At 43.7% G+C, this 22,344-nt stretch overlaps 2 protein-coding genes across 5 annotated transcripts in view; both read right to left on the bottom strand.

Annotated features, from left to right (window-relative positions):
- Window positions 1-5,178: 5,178 nt before the first annotated feature.
- On the bottom strand, window positions 5,179-7,744 carry LOC107721679 (serine/arginine repetitive matrix protein 2). Its single transcript, XM_016529815.1, has 3 exons — window positions 7,732-7,744; window positions 5,666-7,532; window positions 5,179-5,400 (listed from the first exon to the last, which is right to left on the bottom strand). Exons 1-3 carry the CDS (start codon window positions 7,742-7,744, stop codon window positions 5,367-5,369), a joined length of 1,914 nt encoding a protein of 637 aa, XP_016385301.1. The 3' UTR covers window positions 5,179-5,366.
- A 9,471-nt stretch (window positions 7,745-17,215) lies between these two features.
- Window positions 17,216-22,344, bottom strand: part of LOC107721684 (sterol regulatory element-binding protein 2-like) — a 22,313-nt gene continuing 17,184 nt past the window's right edge. For all 4 annotated transcript variants that reach the window (XM_016529820.1, XM_016529822.1, XM_016529823.1 and 1 more), the window contains exons 11-20: window positions 21,836-22,085; window positions 20,467-20,633; window positions 20,211-20,382; window positions 20,033-20,138; window positions 19,758-19,867; window positions 19,552-19,684; window positions 19,296-19,461; window positions 18,830-19,006; window positions 18,542-18,727; window positions 17,216-17,959 (exon numbers count right to left, since the gene is read on the bottom strand). In XM_016529820.1, coding sequence (XP_016385306.1) covers window positions 18,554-18,727; window positions 18,830-19,006; window positions 19,296-19,461; window positions 19,552-19,684; window positions 19,758-19,867; window positions 20,033-20,138; window positions 20,211-20,382; window positions 20,467-20,633; window positions 21,836-22,085 — 1,455 coding nt within the window. In that variant the 3' untranslated portion in view covers window positions 17,216-17,959; window positions 18,542-18,553. The remainder of the gene's footprint in view (window positions 17,960-18,541; window positions 18,728-18,829; window positions 19,007-19,295; window positions 19,462-19,551; window positions 19,685-19,757; window positions 19,868-20,032; window positions 20,139-20,210; window positions 20,383-20,466; window positions 20,634-21,835; window positions 22,086-22,344) is intronic.

Genomic DNA, 22,344 nt, shown 5'->3' with positions numbered 1-22,344 from the left:
ACACACTCACACTCACACACACAATTTATTGTAAAATAAAATTTAAAAAAAAAAAATATATATATAGAGAATTCAAATCTGAATTCTCTTCTATTAGACGGTATAGGACAGTCACTGGTGATGGGTTGGGTACTGTGCACTTTACCACGGCTTACTCCGATTATTAACTCTTGTGTTGTTTAGAAACAGTAGCATGTGTCTGGACAGGCCATGTTTCTGATTATTACCCAGCAGGCATTGGTTCGTGCGATCATGCAGAAATATGACAAATTCAGAATGAGTCAATCGAGTTTCAACAAAAGGACTGGAGAGGAAGATCTGGATTAAATCCTGATTCACAGATCATCATATGAATCATATCAAATCAAGCACAATGATTCAGCAGCTACAAAGGTTACAGAAACACAAACAAACACATAAACGAACATCAGAAAGACACACATGAACACGCTTTCATTGGATTGGGGACAGCCCTACAGTGTCTTATTATATAAAGTGAAATTATTAATAAAATGTAAGAATTTGATATGAAAGATGACTGCAGGCATGTAATAAGGTTAGGGAAAAATGACCTTTTATAGACGAAAATGACCTGGAAATCTATTTAAATAAATTTTAGTTTGCAGTAGGGCTGTGCGATTAATCGAAATCGAATCGAAATTGCGATTTGAGACGTTGCGATTTCCTAATCGCAAAGCCTGCGATATGGACGCGATATTACTCTGTTCCAGAGCATATGCATGACTGCCAGCCTTGAGTTGCAGTCTTACTAACCAATAGAGTGAGCGCACCTCCGTTCTCCCCAATCAGCACTGCTCTAGCCAACTGCGTAAACACCCACCATTAAAAATTAATAAATAAAAAACCGGAACGCGGGACGGGTGAGAGACAGAGTGGGATTATGGCGTCTACTGGGTCAGATCGATAGTTAAGCAAATTAAAACTAAAGAAAAACGTATGCAACTTAAGCTTCGAAATGACAGACAACGAACAAAAAAGGTACGTAATTTCCAAGAGCTGCGTCACAGCGCATATCAAAAGCTCCCGTATCGGTTCTGTTTTCAGTACTGGGTATACCGGTTCATACCGAATACCGGTGTTTATTTTTGTTATGATATGAATTTTTTAAATACCGCAATACCGGTGTACGTCGCTTAAACAACGTTGGGAACACGACACTGTTTGAAAGGGAACTCTCTTTTTCACACACACACACCCTCTCTCTCTCACTCAGACACACACACTCTCTTTTTCACACACACACACCCTCTCTCTCTCACTCAGACACACACACTCTCTTTTTCACACACACACACCCTCTCTCTCTCACTCAGACACACACACTCTCTTTCTCACACACACACACACACACTCACACACTCACTCTCTCTCTCTCTCTCGCTCTCACACACACACACCCTCTCTCTCTCACTCAGACACACACACTCTCTTTCTCACACACACACACCCTCACTCTCTCTCTGACACACACACTCTCTTTCTCACACACACACTCTCTCTCTCTCTCTCTCTCTCTCTCACACACACACACACACACACACACACACACACATTAGTGATGATGACAGCTCAAACTGAGGACAGGATGCAGGATAATCAATGGATTTTAATGTATTTATCTGAGCTCCGCTGAGTTTCTCTGTATTTACATCAACAACAACAAACCAGCAGAGATCACTGTGCGGGGTGTGTCGCGCGCGCAGAAACACACAAATAAGTTACATAAAAAAGTTGTGTTTGCTCACACACTCACACACACAGAGCGCAAACACAACACACACTAGACAGAAATCCGAACGTACTCATGAAACACAGAATCAAACCGAATCAAGCTAGCATCGTGTTTACACTCGCAGCAACGGTTACTGAAGTAAATTAAAGTGAAACTGACCGTCATGATGGTAAATCCAGCCGAAGCACAGATTAAATAAAGCGCATCTGAGGAGCCTCGGCGCTGTCAAAATTCCTTAAAGCTGAAGATCATCATGTTTAATAACACTTTTCATCATTTAATCGACAGATCTCGGCGTAAATTTGGCGGAACTCGCGCTGCTGTCGCAGTTGCCGGGGCGGAACCCGATTAGAGTTCAGCGGAAGCGAGCGGCCAATCAGAGCCGCCCAGCGCAGCACAGCAACCAATCAGAGCCGCCCAGCGCAGCACAGCAACCAATCAGAACCGCTCAACGCAGCACTGAGCCCAATCAGAACTGCCTAGTGCAGCACAGCAACCAATTAGAAACACGCAGCGCAGATCAGCAACCAATCAGAACCGCGCCATACAATCGGCTCATCAAGCTGCTGTGGTTTAACACACATTACTAAAATACTAAGGAAAAACTCACTCCAATATAACTATTATAAAGTTAAATATAAGACAAAAAAGAGATTAAGATGATTAAACAATAAAACATAAAAACACAGAGATGTTAAAGGGACACTACATCCAAAAAATGTCCTATTTTTTATTTTATGCATTTAGCAGACTACTTCATCCTTTTAACTTAACAAACTACATTCTGTCATCACTCACTCACCCTGATGTTGTTTCAAACACACAGGAGATGTTAGGCAGAACAACCACTATTCACTTCTACTGAACGAGGAAAAGATGCACAGAAAATAAATGAGGCTGTCATTGGGAATGGGCCATACCCTTACTTTATTTTCAATCCGATACCGATATTTTCAAGCCCAGTATCGTCGATATCGATACCTCTAAACTAAACGGATCTTTTAAATTATTACAAGAATAAAATCCGTAATTATAGTAACTTAACATTATATTTGAAAGCCATGTTTTTTTAAACATTTTTTTGTTTTGTTTACACTGTCAGAAATAAAATGTACTAAAATTGTATTTTAGCTCTTTACTGGGGCAGTAACCTCAAAGGTGCACCTTCTCTACCCCTAAAAGGGAGTATGTTAGTACCATACAAGTGTGCACGCTTTAAGGGCAGATAAGGTAAAGGTGTACCTTTGAGGATTCCTCATGAAAAATAACCATGGTGTTACATAAGTACTAAAATTTATTATTATTATTATTACTACCGTGGTTTTTGCGACTAAAATTATGGTTATAATAATGTTCCTGTAGTGGCAACCATGGTAAATTTGTGGTTACTGTAGTAAAACCATGGTTAATTTTTGTAAAATGCTGCCAGGCTTTTGTAGCCCTAAAGATGAAACTTTAGCACAAGTTTTTCTGATAGATTTATTAACAGCAATTACAGAACATAACATAACTTTTAACAACCAGTTTAAATATATTTACTTGCACAGCCTTAAAATAACTATTACATGTACACTATACTGTTCAAAAGACTGGGGTCAGTAAGATTTTTGTAATGTTTTTGAAAGAAGTCTCTAACAATGCTAACCAAGGCTGCACTTATTTGAATAAAAAATTCAGCAAAAACGGCAATACAGTGAAATATAACTATTAAAAATAACTATTTTTAAAATGCATTTAAAATTAATCTGTGATCAAAGCTGAATTTTCAGCATCATAACTCCAGTCTTCAGGGTCACATGACCCTTCAGAAATCAATATCATTTGGCGCTCAGGAAACATTTCTGATTATTATCAATATTGCAAACAGTTGTGCTGCTTCATATTTGCACGGAAACAGTGATACATTTTTCAGAATTTGATGAGCAATATGTTTATATTATATAGTTCTATCCTACACAAACTTTCGCTAATATTACGTCTATTTTTCCACTTAGAAACTTATTTTATGCACCAAATGTCTTGCTAAATTAATAAAATGAATGATTAAAAATTCACTTTAGGTTCGATATTTTTCATGTGAGGATCAGTACTTCGACCCATCCCTAGCTGTCATTCTGCTTAGAATCTCCTTTTGTGTTCCGTGGAAGAAAGTAAGTCATGCGGGTTTGGTACAACAATGTGGTGAGTAAATGTTGTCGAGAGTTTTTAATTGTGAGTGGACGATCTCTTTAATGGTGAGTGTCGTGTGGTCATGACGTGCCTGCTGCATTGGTTCTTCATCGGTCTGTTCCTCGCTGCAGGAGAAATACACTGACGGTCTGTGCGCTTTCTGCAGAGCAAACACACACAGAGTGAGCAGCGGTGAAACCACAGCGTCTCCGCAGGCAGACGGCGGTGTTACTGTACCTGCTTCTGTCCTGATGCTCTGCCGGACTGAGTCTGCTCCGCGGCCGGACTGCTGGCTCTCTGTCACAAACACGGGTGAAATACATGAGCAGTGCGGCTGACACACAGGTCGACGCTCTCGGACCTCGGCAGACGCGTGTGTAAACAGGAGACAGTGTGTGTTTGGGTTTTGATGTCGTTCCGGATAAGACACTCTCCACTCGGCTCATTATGGCTAGACCGAACTGTTCAAGGGTGGTGTATCGTTTTTCTCGTACAACGTGAATATAATGTCATATGCAGGCGGCAGACTAGTTGTAATATTTGAAACGTTACTGAGGACTGCGGCATATATGCATTACATCTTACTGGTGCCTAAATCTAAAACTTTAAGGCTCTTTCGCACCAAGAACAAGAACAATAACGATAACTATAATGACTACACTAACAATAACTATGATTACACTAACGATAACTATAATGATATCAATAATGCTGTTCTCCTTCCTGCAAAAAAATTATCTCTATGAAGAATTTCAGTTCATCGTCTGTTTGATTACGTCTTTAATTGATTTTTCCGTACATTTCTGCCATATGTACATTAACTGACAGTCACCACTGATTAGCTACCACTAAATATTGTAGAAACTTAATTTGCTGTAAAGTTGCTTTGCAACGATTTGTGTCGTGAAAAGCACTATACAAATAAACTTGAATTGAATTCAAGTTACAATGCTACAAGCTACAATGATAACAATAAAGACAACTGTAAATCTATATACAATTACTGATATCTATAACAATGAATATAATGATAACTATAACAATAAATATTAACCGTCTGTCACTTTAAATGCTTGAGCTCTTTAAAGCTGGATGAATTGAATTGGCTGTCAATATTTTTATCGTTCATTACCAGGAAAAATTGCTCTGAAAGTGATTTGAAATTGTGGTGTAGACTTTCTTGTTTTCGCAGAATTAGAACTATTATTAAAACATTGAATGGTATTTATAGTTTCTCATAATGGATATCATGCATGGTGTGAATGGGCCTTTAGAAACAGTTTCAGTTTAGTTGTAGAATCACTTATCTTTAGCCTATTATATTCAATATTTTCATGTGAATGTTACAGGACATGTGTATGTGTTTATTTACCTGTGTGTGTAGGGAGCTGGACGAGTGAACCCTTGATAGTGTACCACTGTCTCTTTCATCCTCTAGTTCGTCCTATTCCGAGTGAGGAGCTTTGCTCTGGGAGTGACTAGAAACACACAAACACAGCTTCAGCTAACCCGGGTCACTTCCTCCCGCTGACCATGTGTGACCCTCTTCTGAAGATATGACTAGACCCATATGAAATCTGCCATCATTCACAGTGTCCTACACATACTCTGGCCTTTACATGTGCGCTTATTTCATATTTGGTACTATTTGATAGCTGCCCTGGAGCTCTGACTGCAGTGTTATGATTAATTAAATTACATTGTGTTATTGTGTTGAACAGTGATCAGACATAATCTGTCCACCTGGCCGGTTTGTAGCGGGAAAGTTCTTGTTTCTGTCTGCTCTCCATCCTCCTCAGGTGGCTCGGACCCTCCCTCTGGAAGACCGTTTTGGCCTTGGGAAGGTCATCCATCATGGCGTACTCCTCCCGGTTGAGACCCAATGACCCGGCCGAGAGATGACTTGACTCGGAGTCCATGGAGCTCTGAGAAGACGTGTGTCTTTGGACCGGAGGGGAGGGGCTTCTGTGTCGGCTCTGTGCTCGTCGGCTGTTGGGCGTGGAGCTTTGTACCTCTGAGTTCTGCCTCATGCTGCTCCTCTTGTTTCCGTCTTGTGGCGTTTCCCAGGCAACAGAGGCAGATTTGGTAAAGGAGCCGATTTGTTTCTTCTCGCTGCTGTGGCGTGATGGGGAGGAGTTACGTGAGACTGACTGGCTGTGGAGAGAGTGGGTGGAGCCTCTCCAGTGGCCCGATGAAGGGTTTGAATCGTGCTGTGATTGGCTACTCATGGTGTTTCTTACGTAAGAGGCGGAGCCAGTTCTGTCAGTCATAGTGTTCCTCAGAGGGACGTGGTCTGCAATCTCATGCCTCAATGTAGACACAGAGGGGCTCCGCCCACTCTCTGACTTGCGAGGAGGAGATTGGCTATGAGCTAAGGGGGAGGGACTGCGGCTCTTGGGACTACAGTTTGATGAGGACTGGCTTGTTTCGGACTTACGAAGCGATAATGGGCCAGGGTTTTGGTGATGACCTCTACTTGGGGAAGATTGTCGGCTGTCTCGAGTGTAGCTGTGAAGGGAGCTCTTTGCCTCTGGTTTCTTCTTTGTGGCTTGGCTTTGCATTTCATAGCTTTTTCTGGATGGGGAGGGGCTTTTTCTGTCATAACTCCATCCATTAGACATGGATCTTCTATCCGATTGGCTTGGTGTTCCGTAGCCCTTTCTGACTGGAGACGCACTTCTTCGACCCTTTTGAATCTGACTTGATGAGCCATTCGTCTCCAGCTTCCCCACAGGGGACTGGCTTCTGGAATCATAGCGGCTCTTCAAGGAGGAGGAGGAGAATCCCTGTTTGTCATGACCACACTCATAAGAAGGGCTTTTCGTTTCGGTTGTCCTAACAGCAGGACTGTCATAACTCCATCTGGAAGGGGACGAGCTTCCACGGTTCTCTGTAGACCCAATGAAGGAGCTGTTGGTCTCGGGTTTCCGTAAAGTGCCTCTCAGATCCATGTACGACAGAGACTTATTGATGCTACTGAAGCTGCCCGCAGTGCTTGCAAACGATCTGAGGTTTCCAGAGTAACTGTTCCGTGCCGGGCTGACCGATGCCCGATCTTGTCCGTGTGAATCTCCGCTAGAACGAAAGCCAACCGTGTTGAGAGAGGAGCTGGACTCGGCCCGTCTGAACGGGGAGGTACTACGGGAGGGAGAAGAGGAACGGGTGAGACCAGAACCTCTTTGGGAAGAGTTGAGCGTTCCCGATTGCCGTAAGGGGGACGTCTGGGCATTTCGTCCACCTCTTCGACTGGAGGCACCGAGCGATTCAGCTTGCTTGAAAGGGGTGGGACTCAGGGCCCGGGGACCTGCGAGGGCCTCGACCTCCAGGCTGAGATCCAGCGGCTCTGGAGGATACTGCGGAGGATAGTTTTCTGCAAGCTGCTCACCATTCTGAAACTCAGAGGTCCTCCTTTCAGAAGGTATGCCCAGATCCGGGTTTCGAAATGGAATGGTGGCTTTGGGTTCGGGGCTTTTGTTGCTAGGCAGGGGATGCCCTCTCTCAGAATGCCGATAGGGAGCAGAAGGGCTTTGATCACGGAAAGCTCTGCTGCCCGCAGCCCTTCCCAGAGAGAAATATCCACTCTCACGTTCCTTCCGGTCCTTCACGCTGCCTGCAGACAGAGAGACAAGATCATGACCTGTGTTAATATGTGAAATGATAATGCACTCGTGCACCGTGACGCAGCACTCAGGAAAAGCCCAGTGCAACCCGACACCTCAAACTGCCACTCTAACTATCCAAACAACACCACAAGCTGCTCAATTGGTAACTGGATATTGGTGTTTTCCTCACTGTGAGAAAAACTGAACTGCCCAAAACCATCACGGCGACTCTGAGACACCTCTGTCCATCCTCGGGGGCTCGCCCGGTGCAGTGGCGGATCCAAGCGGGTCATTCTACGGCAGGATGAAGGATGATGAAGCAGGCTGGAGTATTCCTCTGTTCCGGCAGAGCTGCTGTACACGGAATTGTCACCCTGACTGGGATTAAAGATATATAAGGGAAGAATAGGATATGATGCCAGAACTCGACACACTGACAACCTGCAGAGTGCAAGAGATTTCATCCCCAAAAGTCCCCAAAACACATTCTTAGAGCAAAGTATGTAATAAAAGTTGCATTTAATACAAGATAAATTACATAACAACACAGACTCAACATGTCAATCAGATTTCAATGCTGAATATCAAGTGGGGGTTCTTTAGCAGCCTTACCTGTCGGAGCTTTGGTCGTCGTCTCCGTCACACAGGTACAGGTCACAGTCGGGACTCAAGATGCAGAGGGGGCCGTCCTCAAAGCCGCGCCCCCCTCTGCTGACATCACAGTAGCTGCTCACCACTGACAGCACATCTGAGTCGTCCTGATTGGTGGATGGAACACAGCCAACCAATCAGAGAGCAGCACATACAGCCGAACTGATCTGTGTTCTTTCGGGCCTGTTAACTGGAGATTTCTGAGGAAATTAAGCAACTAAAATGGCACTGCACATGCAGTATCACACACACACACACACACACACACACACACACACACACACACACTGTACTGGTTTAGGGTTTCACAGCTGTAACTCTGTCTGGCTTGTGGTTTTTCTGCTCATCATTGTTTCAGATCATTGAAGAATCATCAGCTGAAATATCAGTATTCATCAAATTCAGATGAAAACAGAGATATTCTGAGATCTTAAACATGATTACACCATAACTCTTATCTGACTGGTATTTTTAACTAATTTACATCTCCGGTGCTCCAGTGGCTCAAAGTGAGTTTCATTAGTAATGTTAGTTAGATCAGTCATCACTAATAGTAGTGCTCATGGTGCTGTGCTGAAACCACTAGCAGTAAGTATTGCCACCTAGAAGATCCTATCAACCAACCAAATGACCCTAGCAACCCAAGTAGAACCAAGCAACTACCCAAAACACCCTTGCAACCATCTAAAACCCCTAGCAACCACTGAACAGAACCTAAGAACTACCCAAAACACCCTAGCAACCCAGCAATAAACTCCAGAGACTACCAAAACACTGTAGCAACCATCTGAACTGGTAACCTGGTAAACACCACGCATGCTGCGTTCAAGTCCTCCTGGGAAGTTCGTACTTACGAGTTAACAAGTCGTAATTACGACGTCAGGTGCGTTCAAGTCACTTTCGTCGGCACAAGATGGCGGTGTACCTTCTTTTAATAAATTACAAGAAAATACAGCACGGTTTGTTAACTCTGCTTATGTAAAATGAAAAGCAAAGAATTGGCATCAGGTGTGTTTTGAGTTTTTATAATTTTTTAAATAATTTATGAAGCCACTTTAAGCTGTATTGTACAAAAACTGGTGTTGTCAGACCAGACCATGGCTTAAAGAAAATTTTGAGTTTCCCACTCGTAATAACGACTTTGTGGTGGTGTTCATATGCTTTCAACTCGTAAATACGATCTATCCGACATGACTTGATCGCACAATCAAAACACCCTAGCAACCACATAGCAACGGTCGCCTATCCATTCATGACACTCTAGTGTTTTGGTGTTGGATGCACAAATGCTACTAATGCTCAAAACCTTTTTTTCCTGTTTTTTAGTGATATAGCAACCACCCAGAACTTCCTAGCAACCACTGAACAGAACCTAGCAACTACCCAAAACACCCTAGCAACCATTTGAACCCCCTAGCAACCACTGAAAAGAACCTAAAAACTACCCAAAACACCCTAGCAACCATTTGAACCCCCTAGCAACCACTGAAAAGAACCTAAAAACTACCCAAAACACCCTAGCAACCATTTGAACCCCCTAGCAACCACTGAAAAGAACCTAAAAACTACCCAAAACACCCTAGCAACCATTTGAACCCCCTAGCAACCACTGAAAAGAACCTAAAAACTACCCAAAACACCCTAGCAACCATTTGAACCCCCTAGCAACCACTGAAAAGAACCTAAAAACTACCCAAAACACCCTAGCAACCATTTGAACCCCCTAGCAACCACTGAAAAGAACCTAAAAACTACCCAAAACACCCTAGCAACCATTTGAACCCCCTAGCAACCACTGAAAAGAACCTAAAAACTACCCAAAACACCCTAGCAACCATTTGAACCCCCTAGCAACCACTGAAAAGAACCTAAAAACTACCCAAAACACCCTAGCAACCATTTGAACCCCCTAGCAACCACTGAAAAGAACCTAAAAACTACCCAAAACACCCTAGCAACCATTTGAACCCCCTAGCAACCACTGAAAAGAACCTAAAAACTACCCAAAACACCCTAGCAACCATTTGAACCCCCTAGCAACCACTGAAAAGAACCTAAAAACTACCCAAAACACCCTAGCAACCATTTGAACCCCCTAGCAACCACTGAAAAGAACCTAAAAACTACCCAAAACACCCTAGCAACCATTTGAACCCCCTAGCAACCACTGAACAGAACCCAAAAACTACCCAAAACCCCCTAGCAACCACTCAATAAACTCCAGCGACTACTAAAACACTGTAGCAACCATCTGAACTGGTAACCTGGTAAACGCCACTCAGAACACCCTAGCAACCAGTATGTTAAAGGTCTGTCAGTATGTTAAAGGAATGATTTTCATTTCTTGGGTAAACTGTTTCAGGTTTAGTTCAGTTCTCAGCGGTTGAAGTCTATCTGTGGATGTATTGTGTTACTCTGATGCCACAAAGAGAAAATGATCTGCCTTCATGCATTAATAATGAGAATGTGCGTGCACACACACATATCCACTCTCTTATATTACTTTAATCACTTTAATCTGTTAAAGCATCACACAGCTGATGATTCAGTCAGTCTGAGAACTAAATAAGCTCTAAAGGCACACACACACTGCAGAGCTTGACTGCTGTGCGGTGTTACATCACTCGTTTCTGTTCAGCAGCTCTGAGCATCTACAGGCGGTGGCGCTCTGCTGATGCAGGTGTTGTGCAGGTGTTTCTGTCGTAAGCAGTCGTGGCAGCGGGTGGAGTCGAAGATGTTGGGCAGGAACTTCGGGCAGACGAGCTCATCACCGGCCAGAGGCATCGCGGTTTACATTTAAACGCTTCCATACACACATCAGATTTAACACACACACACACACACACACACACACTATATCAGCACTGAATCAGCAGCAAACACATGCAGAGACGCTCAGACACACAGTGAGAGTGAATGTGTGTTACCTGAGCGGCGGATGAGAGTCGATTGAGTTTGAGATGAACACACACACACACACTCGTCCCATTGGCTCGTTCAACAATAGCAGACAGTGATGCTTCATGTGTGTGTCCATCTGCTGTGTGTATTAAAGGGGTCATATGATGTTGCTAAAAAGAACATTATTTTGTGTATTTGGTGTAATGAAATGTGTTTATGCGGTTTAAGGTTCAAAAACCACATTATTTTCCACATACTGTACATTATTGTTTCTCCTCTATGCCCCGCCTTTCTGAAACGCGTTGATTTTTACAAAACTCATCGGTCTGAAAAGCGAGGTGTGCTGTGATTGGCCAGCTATCCAGTGCGTTGTGATTGGCCGAATACCTCAAGCGTGTGACGGAAATGTTATGCCCCTCACCATACTGTGATGATGCCCTGTCCGGCCGGAGCGACGAGACAAAAACATTAAAACCCATTATAAACGAGGCATTTGTTGCATCCAGTGGGGACATAATTATGGATTATAATGACTTATACTGTCTTTTTACGCGTTGCGTTGCATTGCGCTGCGTAAACATAAAGCCATGTCTGCATTTGTGATCAGAGAAACAACAAACAACAAGCACTACTCTACACTCTTCTTTATGCACCAAGAGCTTGTAACACTCCAAAGAGAAAGGAAAAATTTATATCGCATCATATGACCCCTTTAAATATCAGCAGCTTCAGAGACGCGCTGCAGCTGCTGCTCAACATCACACACTCACTCATACACACTCTCTCTCTCTCTCTCTCTCTCTCTCTCACACACACACACACACCTGAATCAAGAGAAAGACTTGAAGTGTATTTTGCATTAATAAAGTTTGCCTGTTTTAGGAGCATTAAGATGTTTTTCATTGTGACTGAAGCACATGTAAACCTCAAACTCTCATGGCTGAATCAGAACGAGTTTAAACTCTCATGAACCTCAATAGTGATTCTCTGTCTTGAATCAATGAATTATTATAAAGGCAGTACAACAGACACTAAACCATTTACATACATTAATCACTGCTGTGACGAGAATCTATGGAAACTTGTTTCTATCATGTTTATATCTCACAATTTAGGCTTGTCTTCTCAGGACTATGAGTTTATATCTCACAATAGCGATTTAACATCTCCCAATTTTGACAGAATTGCGATAAAAAATTCATAATTGTGAGATAAAAGTCATAATTGACTTCTGTTCAATGGTTGCAATAAGCTTCCATATGAATCTGAGGGGAATGTGCTGTAGTTTCAGATCACAGCAGTTAAAGTCTGTCTGTGAATATATGAAGACCCGTTCACACCGAAAATGATAACTAACTATAAACAAAGTTTTGATAATCACTGTAATTCTATGAGAACAGTGAGTCCACAGCACAACTGTTAACAATAACAACACAGAGGAACGATATCGCTGGAATTACTTGGGAAAACAACTTTTAGTTATCGTTATAGTTATCATTATCGTCAATTATAGTTATCGTTGTAGTTACAGTTATTAAAGTTATCGTTATAGTTATCATTAATTATAGTTATCACAATTATCGTTCGTTATTATAGTTGTCGTTATTGCTACAGTTATTATTATATGTATCATTATCATTATGTATTATTACAGTTACCATTATAATTGTTATTGTACAGTTATTATAGTTATTGTTATAGTTACTGTTTTCGTTGTTGTTGTGAACGAGCTTTACTCTGAAGTGGGAATGAAAGTATGGCACTGTATGATGAAAAATTACTTTTTAATGTCCTTAAAGTATCAAACACGTAAAGTACAAACACATCCATAGAGCGTCAGTCGAGAGTTCGTGAGTTTAGCAATGAGTCAGTGGAGAGTTCGTAAGGTTAGCGATGCGTTAGTCGAGAGTTCGTGAGTTTAGCGATGCGTCAGTCGAGAGTTCGTGAGGTTAGCGATGCGTCAGTCGAGATTTCGTGAGTTTAACGATGAGTCAGTCGAGAGTTTGTGAGTTTAGCGATGCGTCAGTCGAGAGTTCGTGAGTTTAGCGATGAGTCAGTCGAGAGTTCGTGAGTTTAGCGATGCGTCAGTCAAGAGTTCGTGAGTTTAGCGATGCATCAGTCGAGAGTTCGTAATGTTAGCGATGCGTCAGTTGAGAGTTGGTGAGGTTAGCGATGCGTCAGTCGAGAGTTGGTGAGGTTAGCGATGCGTCAGTCGAGAGTTTGTGAGTTTAGCGATGCGTCAGTCGAGAGTTCGTGAGTTTAGCGATGAGTCAGTCGAGAGTTCGTAAGTTTAGCGATGCGTCAGTCGAGAGTTCGTAATGTTAGCGATGCGTCAGTCTAGAGTTTGTGAGTTTAGTGCTGCGTCAGTCAAGAGTTTGTGAGGTTAGCGATGCGACAGTCGAGAGTTCGTGAGTTTAGTGCTGCGTCAGTTGAGATTTCGCGAGGTTAGCGATGCGTCAGTCGAGAGTTCGTGAGCTTGTATTTTTTCACCATCCTTCTCCTCCTCACGCTCTTCATCTCTCTGCAGAAACGACACACATACTTTTAACCAGTATAACCTCGCTCATTAGCGAGCAGCTGATTGGTCAGTGATGGTCACCTGATCTGGCTCCAGTAATCTTTTAGATTACTCTTTTAGCTTGGTTAAGTTTATTTTATTTTAAGTAATGAAAAAAATGGAAAGGGTAAAATACATATTCTTACGTAATTACACATGATTCTAATGTATTGACGTATTTTTTTATTTGCGTGTATTAGCGTATGTGTGATTATGTATGTTTACATTAATGTTACCATATTAAATGCCCGTATTAACTCGTTTCCTGTTGATTTTGTAATTGGCTTTGAATTAGAGCCAGTAATTAATCGTGATCGCGCTGAATGAATGCGTGACTTACTGTCTGTCTTTCTCGTCGAAGGTCAGCACACATTTCGCTGCTTCTTCTTCTGTTTCACGCCACTGTTAAACTTTGATTTCTGCTTTAATCTGCCGTTCCCTCTCATAGGTTCACTTCAATGCTGCGATGACGTCATCGCTATGGGAACATCTCCGGTGTGACGAATGTCTGAAGCCCTTATACCATCACGCCAATTTATTGGCCAATAGCGCTTAGCACCGCCCCGAGCATACGTCACATATGCTCATTTCATCAGATTTTAATTCCTTCAGGAAGCGAATCATCTGTTGCCCGTCGGAAAGAGATTCTTGTGTTCTAAGCCATCTATTTATATAGAGCAGTTTACTCCTCTAAGGCGGACACAATGAGTTTTCCGGTATGTATGGATGCATGTTACACGGACTCACGAGGAAACAGGTAGGAAGAACGCTTTGCAGCCTTTATCTATTGTTGTATCCGTGATTATGATCTGTGTTTCTGAGTAAGTTGCGCTCTGGGCTCGCTCTCTTTCTGAGGAAGGAGAGATGTCCGTTGAACCCCCGCTGTTCCAGCTCTGCGGTTGCCGAGGCGCCGCACGAGCTCGACGCTTGGGGTGACGGCGATGAGCCCGAGTGTACAGAGAGTGAGAGAACGGAATTAATCCCCTTCTCTCTGGCTCTCTTCCCCAGACCGCGTGCGTTCATCAGAAGAGCGCCTCGTGAGTCAGGTGGTTAGTCAAATCTGATTCCCACTCCGGAAGCTTGTAATCGATTCTTTCGGCTGCGGATTAGATGATGCATACTCTACAGCAGCCTCGGGCTTGAACTCGCAGGCGACACAAGCTGTAGATATAAGCTATGGGTTAAGGGGCGAGCTTACTGATATAAAATCCCCGTTGCTCTACTCGGAGTTGAAATGTGTTCCGGTCTCTTGGCAGAGATTACCAACACTATTCTTAATTCTAGGGCTCCCTCCACGAGACGCTGTATGCCCTGTAAGTGAACACAATCTGCTGGTTTCATGCAGGGACGAGACGGCTTAGGCCTTTCCGCCCAGCACAGATTCCTTTTTGGGACTTATTTTTCGGGTGGAAGGCCTGGCAGGCCATCCATTTGAGCCGTTTAAGTCTGTCAGATAACTTTGAAACCTTAAGCAGTTTTTGGTAATCCTATCCTCTCTTAGAGGACTGAGGATCTGCAGGCTCTGTCAGCTCCTCTTGTATGGACTTTGCCCCGAGGCTGGTTAAGTCTTACTGCTTCCTAGGCCTAGTTAATCCTAAGGCTGCTTTGACTCCGTTTCACTTTCAGCAAGTGGTTGGAGGCTTTCTCCCCTGCTATGCGGGGTCAGATAGTGACTATATCTCTAGCCTATGAGGCACGTGGTGTGACTTCGCCTCTAAAGGTGCGTGCTCATTCTACGAGAGCAATGGCTTCTTCTCAGGCTCTCTTTAAAGGGCCTTTGATGGGAGAGGTCTGTGCTGTGGCAGGTGAGTCCTTTCCTAGCACTTTCATCAAGTTCTGCTTGTCTGGATGTGAGGATCGCTCTTGGCTCCCGGGCCTCTTCCGCTTGAGCAGACTCTTTCCTCGGTCTTCCAGCTATCTTAGGTACGTCAGGCGTGATGGTGTAGCGTTCCCATAACGATGACGTCATCGCAGCATTGAAGTGAACCTATGAGAGGGAACATCTCGGTTACGTATGTAACCTTGGTTCCCTGAATAGGGAACGAGATGCTGCCATGCTGGCCGTTCCGTACCTTCAATATCGCTTCCTTCGTCATAGTGTAAAATCTGATGAAATATCGCATATATGAGCATACGTGACGTATGCTCGGGGCGGTGCTAAGCGCTATTGGCCAATAAATTGGCGTGATGGTATAAGGACTTCAGACATTCGTCACACCGGAGGTGTTCCAATAGCGATGACGTCATTGCAGCATCTCCTTTCCTATTCAGGGAACCAAGGTTACATACCTAACCGAGATGTTTTTCGCCATTTTCCAGAGTATTTCAAAACACGTGTGACACACTGCGGAACTTCCGCTTCTATGAGCAACCGGAAGCGCCAAAATAAAGGTCCTGCACGGAACACTGGATAAAGTTAAAGTCCCCGCTCATAGATGCCTTATAGCTTTGAGTTCATTTACATGCTATTGTATTTATAAAAAAAAAACAAATAAAAACATTGTTCTCATTCACAGGAGTGTATATCATAAATGTGCACACATCATGTTTCTAGGTAATACATCCACACAGAATAGAAACGGGAGTTTATCAAAGTGTTTATCAAGTTACAGTTTGTATAATTAATGACCAGAAACATAATAGTACATAAAAAGTGACAGATAAGTGACATATTGATGAATGGACATCATGAGCCTGGCTCAGGCAGGAGTGCCGTAAAGCAGAACGTAAATGGAAATCAGACAGGTTACAAGTGTCCTTGGAGATTTTTAAGAACTGCCCATCTGCCTATCAGTGCAGCGTTAAAGCAGCTAAAATTTAATATTTCTCAGATTTCATTTCTAAAAATTCACATAATCCAAAAGTGTTGCTTAACAGTGACAAATGACCTCTTGCTCACTTTGGATTCTGGTAACTCTGCTCTTCTAATTCTGCTCGATTTACAGTAACTGCTGGCTTCGATACAGTTCACCACAGCATTCCTTTAGATCGCCTACAGCAGGAGGTTGGGCTTAGTGGCATTGTTCTGCACTTGGTTTATTCTTATCTGTCCAATAGGTCTGTATCAGTTACAATTGGTAATCATTCATCTCCTTTAGTTCCTCGATCATGCGGGGTCCCACAAGGCTCTATATTAGGTCCAGTTCTGTTTTCTCTGTATATGTTACCTTTGGGGTCTATTCTTAGGAAATATGAGACTGCACACCACTGTTACGCTGACGATACTCAAATATACGTCCCATTACACCCAAGTCCTGTTCTACTATTGTTAAGTGTCTTGAGGATGTAAAATCCTGGATGGATAAATTGCTCCAGGTACCGTGGTCCCGGAAAGGTGATCGGGCCTTTTCGACAGCTGGACCTCAGCTATGGAATAACTTACAGCTCGCCATCCGCTCTGCCCCCTCTCAACGCATTTAAAACGGCTTTGAAGAAGCACTTTTTAAATATCAGGTTTTTTTTTCTGATGCAGTGTTTTGTTAGGTCTTTTACAGCACTTTGGGCTGCTCTTGTGGCAGTAGAAATGTGCTCTATAAGAAACTAAACTAAACTGGAGTGTGTAAACTGCACACAAACACAAGATGGTTCTTCAACGGCATCTGCAGTTTTATTAAAAAAAAAAAAATCTGAAGATGTAGAGCTTCAGACAAACACATGAACGAAAGAGTGAGAGCAGAAAGAGTGCATGTGACGGAGCTGCAGAGAGTTATTACAGTTAGATATTAAAACACAACCAGGAGCTTTAGATTAAATTATTATAAACACCAAATAATACACACGCTTATTTTTTCTGCATTAACAGCTCATTTCTGATGTGTGTGTGTGTGTGAGACATTACATCATCATCATCATCATCATCACGTGTTGTCATCATAAAAGTCTCGCTTTCATCTATTCAAATATAAAAGAATAAAGACAAAAAACTACCGAAGCAAAATAAAACAAACACATCAGAAACTAAATCTGAAGAAATGACACATGATGAAGTGTTAAGGTCGTCATGTGAAATAATAATTATATAATAACCCTCATGTATCTCACTAGCGCTAGAAGACTTTGGTCTATAAGACACAGTTCTGTACAACATACGTATATGTGTGTGTGTGTGTGTGTGTGTGAGAGAGAGTGTGTCTGTGAGGTAGCTGCAGACACAAGCCGTTTATTTACTAGCTGTTGCAGTAGATCTGAATGAACCTGTGTGTGTTTGTGTATATGTGTGTGTGTTGAGGATGAAACTAATATACATCTAATATTAACATGATCATGACTAACATACAGCTGAAGAAGGTGTGTGTGTGTGAGTGTGTATATATTTGTGTGAGTGTGTGAGAGTGCATGTGACAGAGCAGCAGAGACAGTTATTACAGTTAGATATTAAAACACAACCAGAAACTTTGGATTAAATGATTAAAAACAGCAAATAATAAACGCTTATTTTCAATGCTTTTTCTGCATTAAAAGCTCATTTCTGATGTATGTGACTTTACATCACCATCTATCATTATCTATCATCATGCGCTGTCATAATAAAAGTCCTGCTGTCATATATTCAAAAATAAAAGAATAAAGACAAAAAACTACCGGAGCAAAATAAAACAAACACATCAGAAACTAAATCCGAAGTAATTACACATGATGAAGAGTCAAGGTCGTCATGTGAAATAATAATTATATAATACCCTCATGTGTCTCACTAGCGCTAGAATACTTTGGTCTTTAAGACACAGTTCTGTACAACATGTGTGTGTGAGGTAGCTGCAGATACATGAGCCGTTTATATACTAGCTGTTGCAGTAGATTTGAATGAACCGTGTGTGTGTGTGTGTTCAGGATGAACTAATATACATCTAATATTAACATGATCATGATTAACATACACTTACTGAATCTTCTTCAGTTGTGTGTATAAGTGTGTGTGTGTTATGTGGCAGCGATGGTGGTTCCTCCTCCGAGCCGCAGCAGTATCTGCTGGCAGTCCTGCAGGGATCTGCGGTCTCCCACTCGCTCCAGCGTGCGCTTGGCCTCGGCCAGCAATCGAGCGCGGTGACCTGGCGGCGTTGCCATCAGTCGGACCGTCGTCTCGTGCAGGAACAGCTAAAATCACACACACACACACACACACACACACACACACACCGTTAATATCATGTGGAGATCAAGTGCAGAGGTCAGCTGTAGGCTGGGGTCAAAAGTCACCTTGTGTTGGGCCCGTCTGTGGGCCTGGCCGAGCTTACGCAGAGAGCTCAAGTCCCTTTGGAATCCAGCCAATTGGGATCCGGGGGCGGGGCCTGGCTCTCCGTTAGACCCGCCTCCGCGCTGCCATAGGCTGGTCCTCAGAGTCAGGAGGAGGTCACACACCAGAAGCTCCACCCCCTGAGAGAGTCAGAGAAGATGATTGGCTCGAGAGAAATACACCGGTGTGTCCTTTATAGTTATCAGAATTAGCATTAGTTATCTTTAAAACTATTCCTGTAACTGTAACGTTAACTATAAAGATAACGATATTAGCATCCACACCACAGACAATACCTGTAACAATAACTATAACATCAACTATAATGATAACCAGCTGTAGAGTGTTTTAAATCAGTCACTTATGCTGGTTAGGATGCTCCCTAAAATGGGAAAACATCAGCAGTGCATAAGTGCAGTGTGTGTGTACCTTGTGCAGCCAGGTGTTGTTGTGTGACTGACACACACTGATGTGCAGGTGAGCACTGGAGCGCTGGCAGTGACTGAGGCAGCTGACGACCCCCTCGCCCTTCTGCTGACTCACACTCATCTGCACAGCCTTACAGAGCGCCAGCACGGCCTTCGCCAGCGGGTGACTGACACACACACACACACACACACACACATGCACGCGGTTAGACTGTAGCATCATGGGTATGAACACACTCTGACGGGTGAACACTCACTCCAGCGTGTGCAGCGCTCTGGGCATCCGCTCCGCCTCCGCCAGCAGCGACCTCACCGACGCATCATCACCCTGCAGCCAATGAACCGCGGCCTTCAGCACCGACGCCCACCAGCGGCACACGGGGTCCCTCACTGCAGAGACGAGACACAACACGTCAGCGTGTGAGGACGCATTAACATACACCGCCGAGGCAGACACACGCACCTGGTGTTGAGCTCTGATTGGCCAGCGCAGGGAAGGGGGCGGTGGAGGGGGCGGAGTCTTCAGTACAGCTGTTCAGCAGCTGCAGAAACTCCATAACACCCGTGAACTCCCTACAGCAGACATGACACACTTTCAGAATACTAGAATTATTAGTTATTAGATTTATAATTGCATTATAAGTTGTAGAAAAATTGCAATCAGATTTGTTTGATTCTACTGGTTGATGTAGTTAGTTATGGACCCGCTGTGTGAACAGCTGTGTGTGTGTGTTTTACCCAGCATCCTCTGCGTGTTTGCTGCTCTGCGGCTCGATCAGCGTGTGCACGGCTCTCTCCAGGAGTTTCTCACAGAAGCAGCGGTGCAGCTGTGCGATGGGATCCGCTAGAGACACAAACACGTGTTAGTCCTGCGGCTGGACGCTCAGACGGCCACCCATCGATCGCTCAGGCTTACCTTCATCTCTCTGAGACGTGAAGATCTGTTCGCTGCTCTCCGCCCTCACTGACCAATCACAGCTCAGAAAGAACTGGCGGCCCAGCGGCGTGAAGATCCAGCGCAGGCAGTCTGGGAGGAGCTTAGAGTCTGACTGACAGGCCAGAGCCTCGGCGCAGCTCAGCAGGTAACCCTGACACACAGACAGCAGGTGTGTGAAGGGGTGTGTGGTGTTTACATGAGTGAGTGTGTGTGTGTGTGTGTGTGTGATGCTCACGGGCAGACAGGTGAGGTGTTTCCCCAGTGCCGCTCTCAGACTGATGGCTGCCGTCACAAAGATCTGGATCCGCTGAGCGACCGGCATCTTCCCCTCCGCACTCTTGCTCAGATTCACAGCGCTCAGAGACACACACACACCCCAGAGCGGCCGCTGATCCAGCTTACCTGAAACACACACACACACACATTATAACACACACACACACACACACTCACTATAACACTCGCACACACACACACACAAACACTAGCGCACACTCACTATAACGCACACACTCAATATAACACACACTCACTATACCGCACACACTCAATATAACACACACTCACTATAGCACACACTCACTATTAACACACACACACACACACTCACTATAACACACACTCACTATAGCACACTCACTATAACACACACTCACTATAGCACACACACACACACACACACACACTATAGCCCACACACTCACTATAACACACACTATAGCAACCACTCACTATATATAACACACACTCACACAATATAGCACACACTCACTATAGCAAACACTCACTCACTATAACACACACTATAGCAACCACTCACTATATATAACACACACACACACACTATAGCACACACTCACTATAGCAAACACTCACTCACTATAACACACACTATAGCAACCACTCACTATATATAACACACACACACACACTATAGCACACACTCACTATAGCAAACACTCACTCACTATAACACACACTATAGCAACCACTCACTATATATAACACACACACACACTATAGCACACACTCACTATAGCACACACTCACTAACTATAGCAAACACTCACTATAGCACACACTCACTAGAGCAAACACTCACTATAGCAAACACTCACTCACTATAGCAAACACTCACTATAGCAAACACTCACTATAGCACACACTCACTAACTATAGCAAACACTCACTATAGCACACACTCACTATAGCAAACACTCACTACAGCAAACACTATAGCAAACACTCACTATAGCAAACACTCACTCACTATAACACACACACACTATAGCACACTCACTATAGCAAACACTCACTATAGCAAACACTCACTCACTATAACACACACACACTATAGCACACACACACTATAGCACACACTCACTCACTATAACACACACACTATAGCACACACTCACTATATCAAACACTCACTCACTATAGCAAACACTCACTATAGCACACACTCACTATAGCAAACACTCACTATAGCAAACACTCACTCACTATAACACACACACACTATAGCACACACTCACTCACTATAACACAAACTCACTATAGCACACACACACAAACTCACGCACGCACACACACACACACACCTGTGAGCTGCAGCTGGCTGAGTTGGTGATACACCAGTGCTGCGTCGCGTGAGCTGGTCTGTGACTCCTCCCCCTCATGTCTCCCTCCAACCAGACGCACCAGCCAGCCCAGAGGGGCGGGTTTCCGCAGGCAGTAGCGAATCAGGTTCCAGGAGAGCGAGCAGATGATGTCGAGGGTGGAGGAGGGCAGCACTCTGGACAAGATGGACAGACAGGTGTGCAGACTGACCGCGGCCTCCGAGTAATCGCCCTGAGACACACACACAACACATGATCACTGAATGTACAATGTGGGGGTGTGTGTGTTTATATGCGTATATATGTGTGTGTGTGTGTGTGTGTTTGTGTGTGAGTGTGTAATTGTGTGTGAGTGTGTGTGTGTGTGATTGTGTGTGTGTGTGTGTGAGTGAGTGTGTGTGTGTGTGTGATTGTGTGTGTGTGTGTGTGAGTGAGTGTGTGTGTGTGTGTGATTGTGTGTGTGTGTGTGTGAGTGAGTGTGTGAGTGAGAG

This window comes from Sinocyclocheilus rhinocerous, unplaced genomic scaffold, assembly GCF_001515625.1.
Source record: "Sinocyclocheilus rhinocerous isolate Xijiao unplaced genomic scaffold, SAMN03320098_v1.1 scaffold274, whole genome shotgun sequence".
In the NCBI taxonomy this organism is placed as follows: Eukaryota; Metazoa; Chordata; class Actinopteri; order Cypriniformes; family Cyprinidae; genus Sinocyclocheilus; species Sinocyclocheilus rhinocerous.
This window is presented reverse-complemented; position numbering and strand designations above follow the sequence as displayed.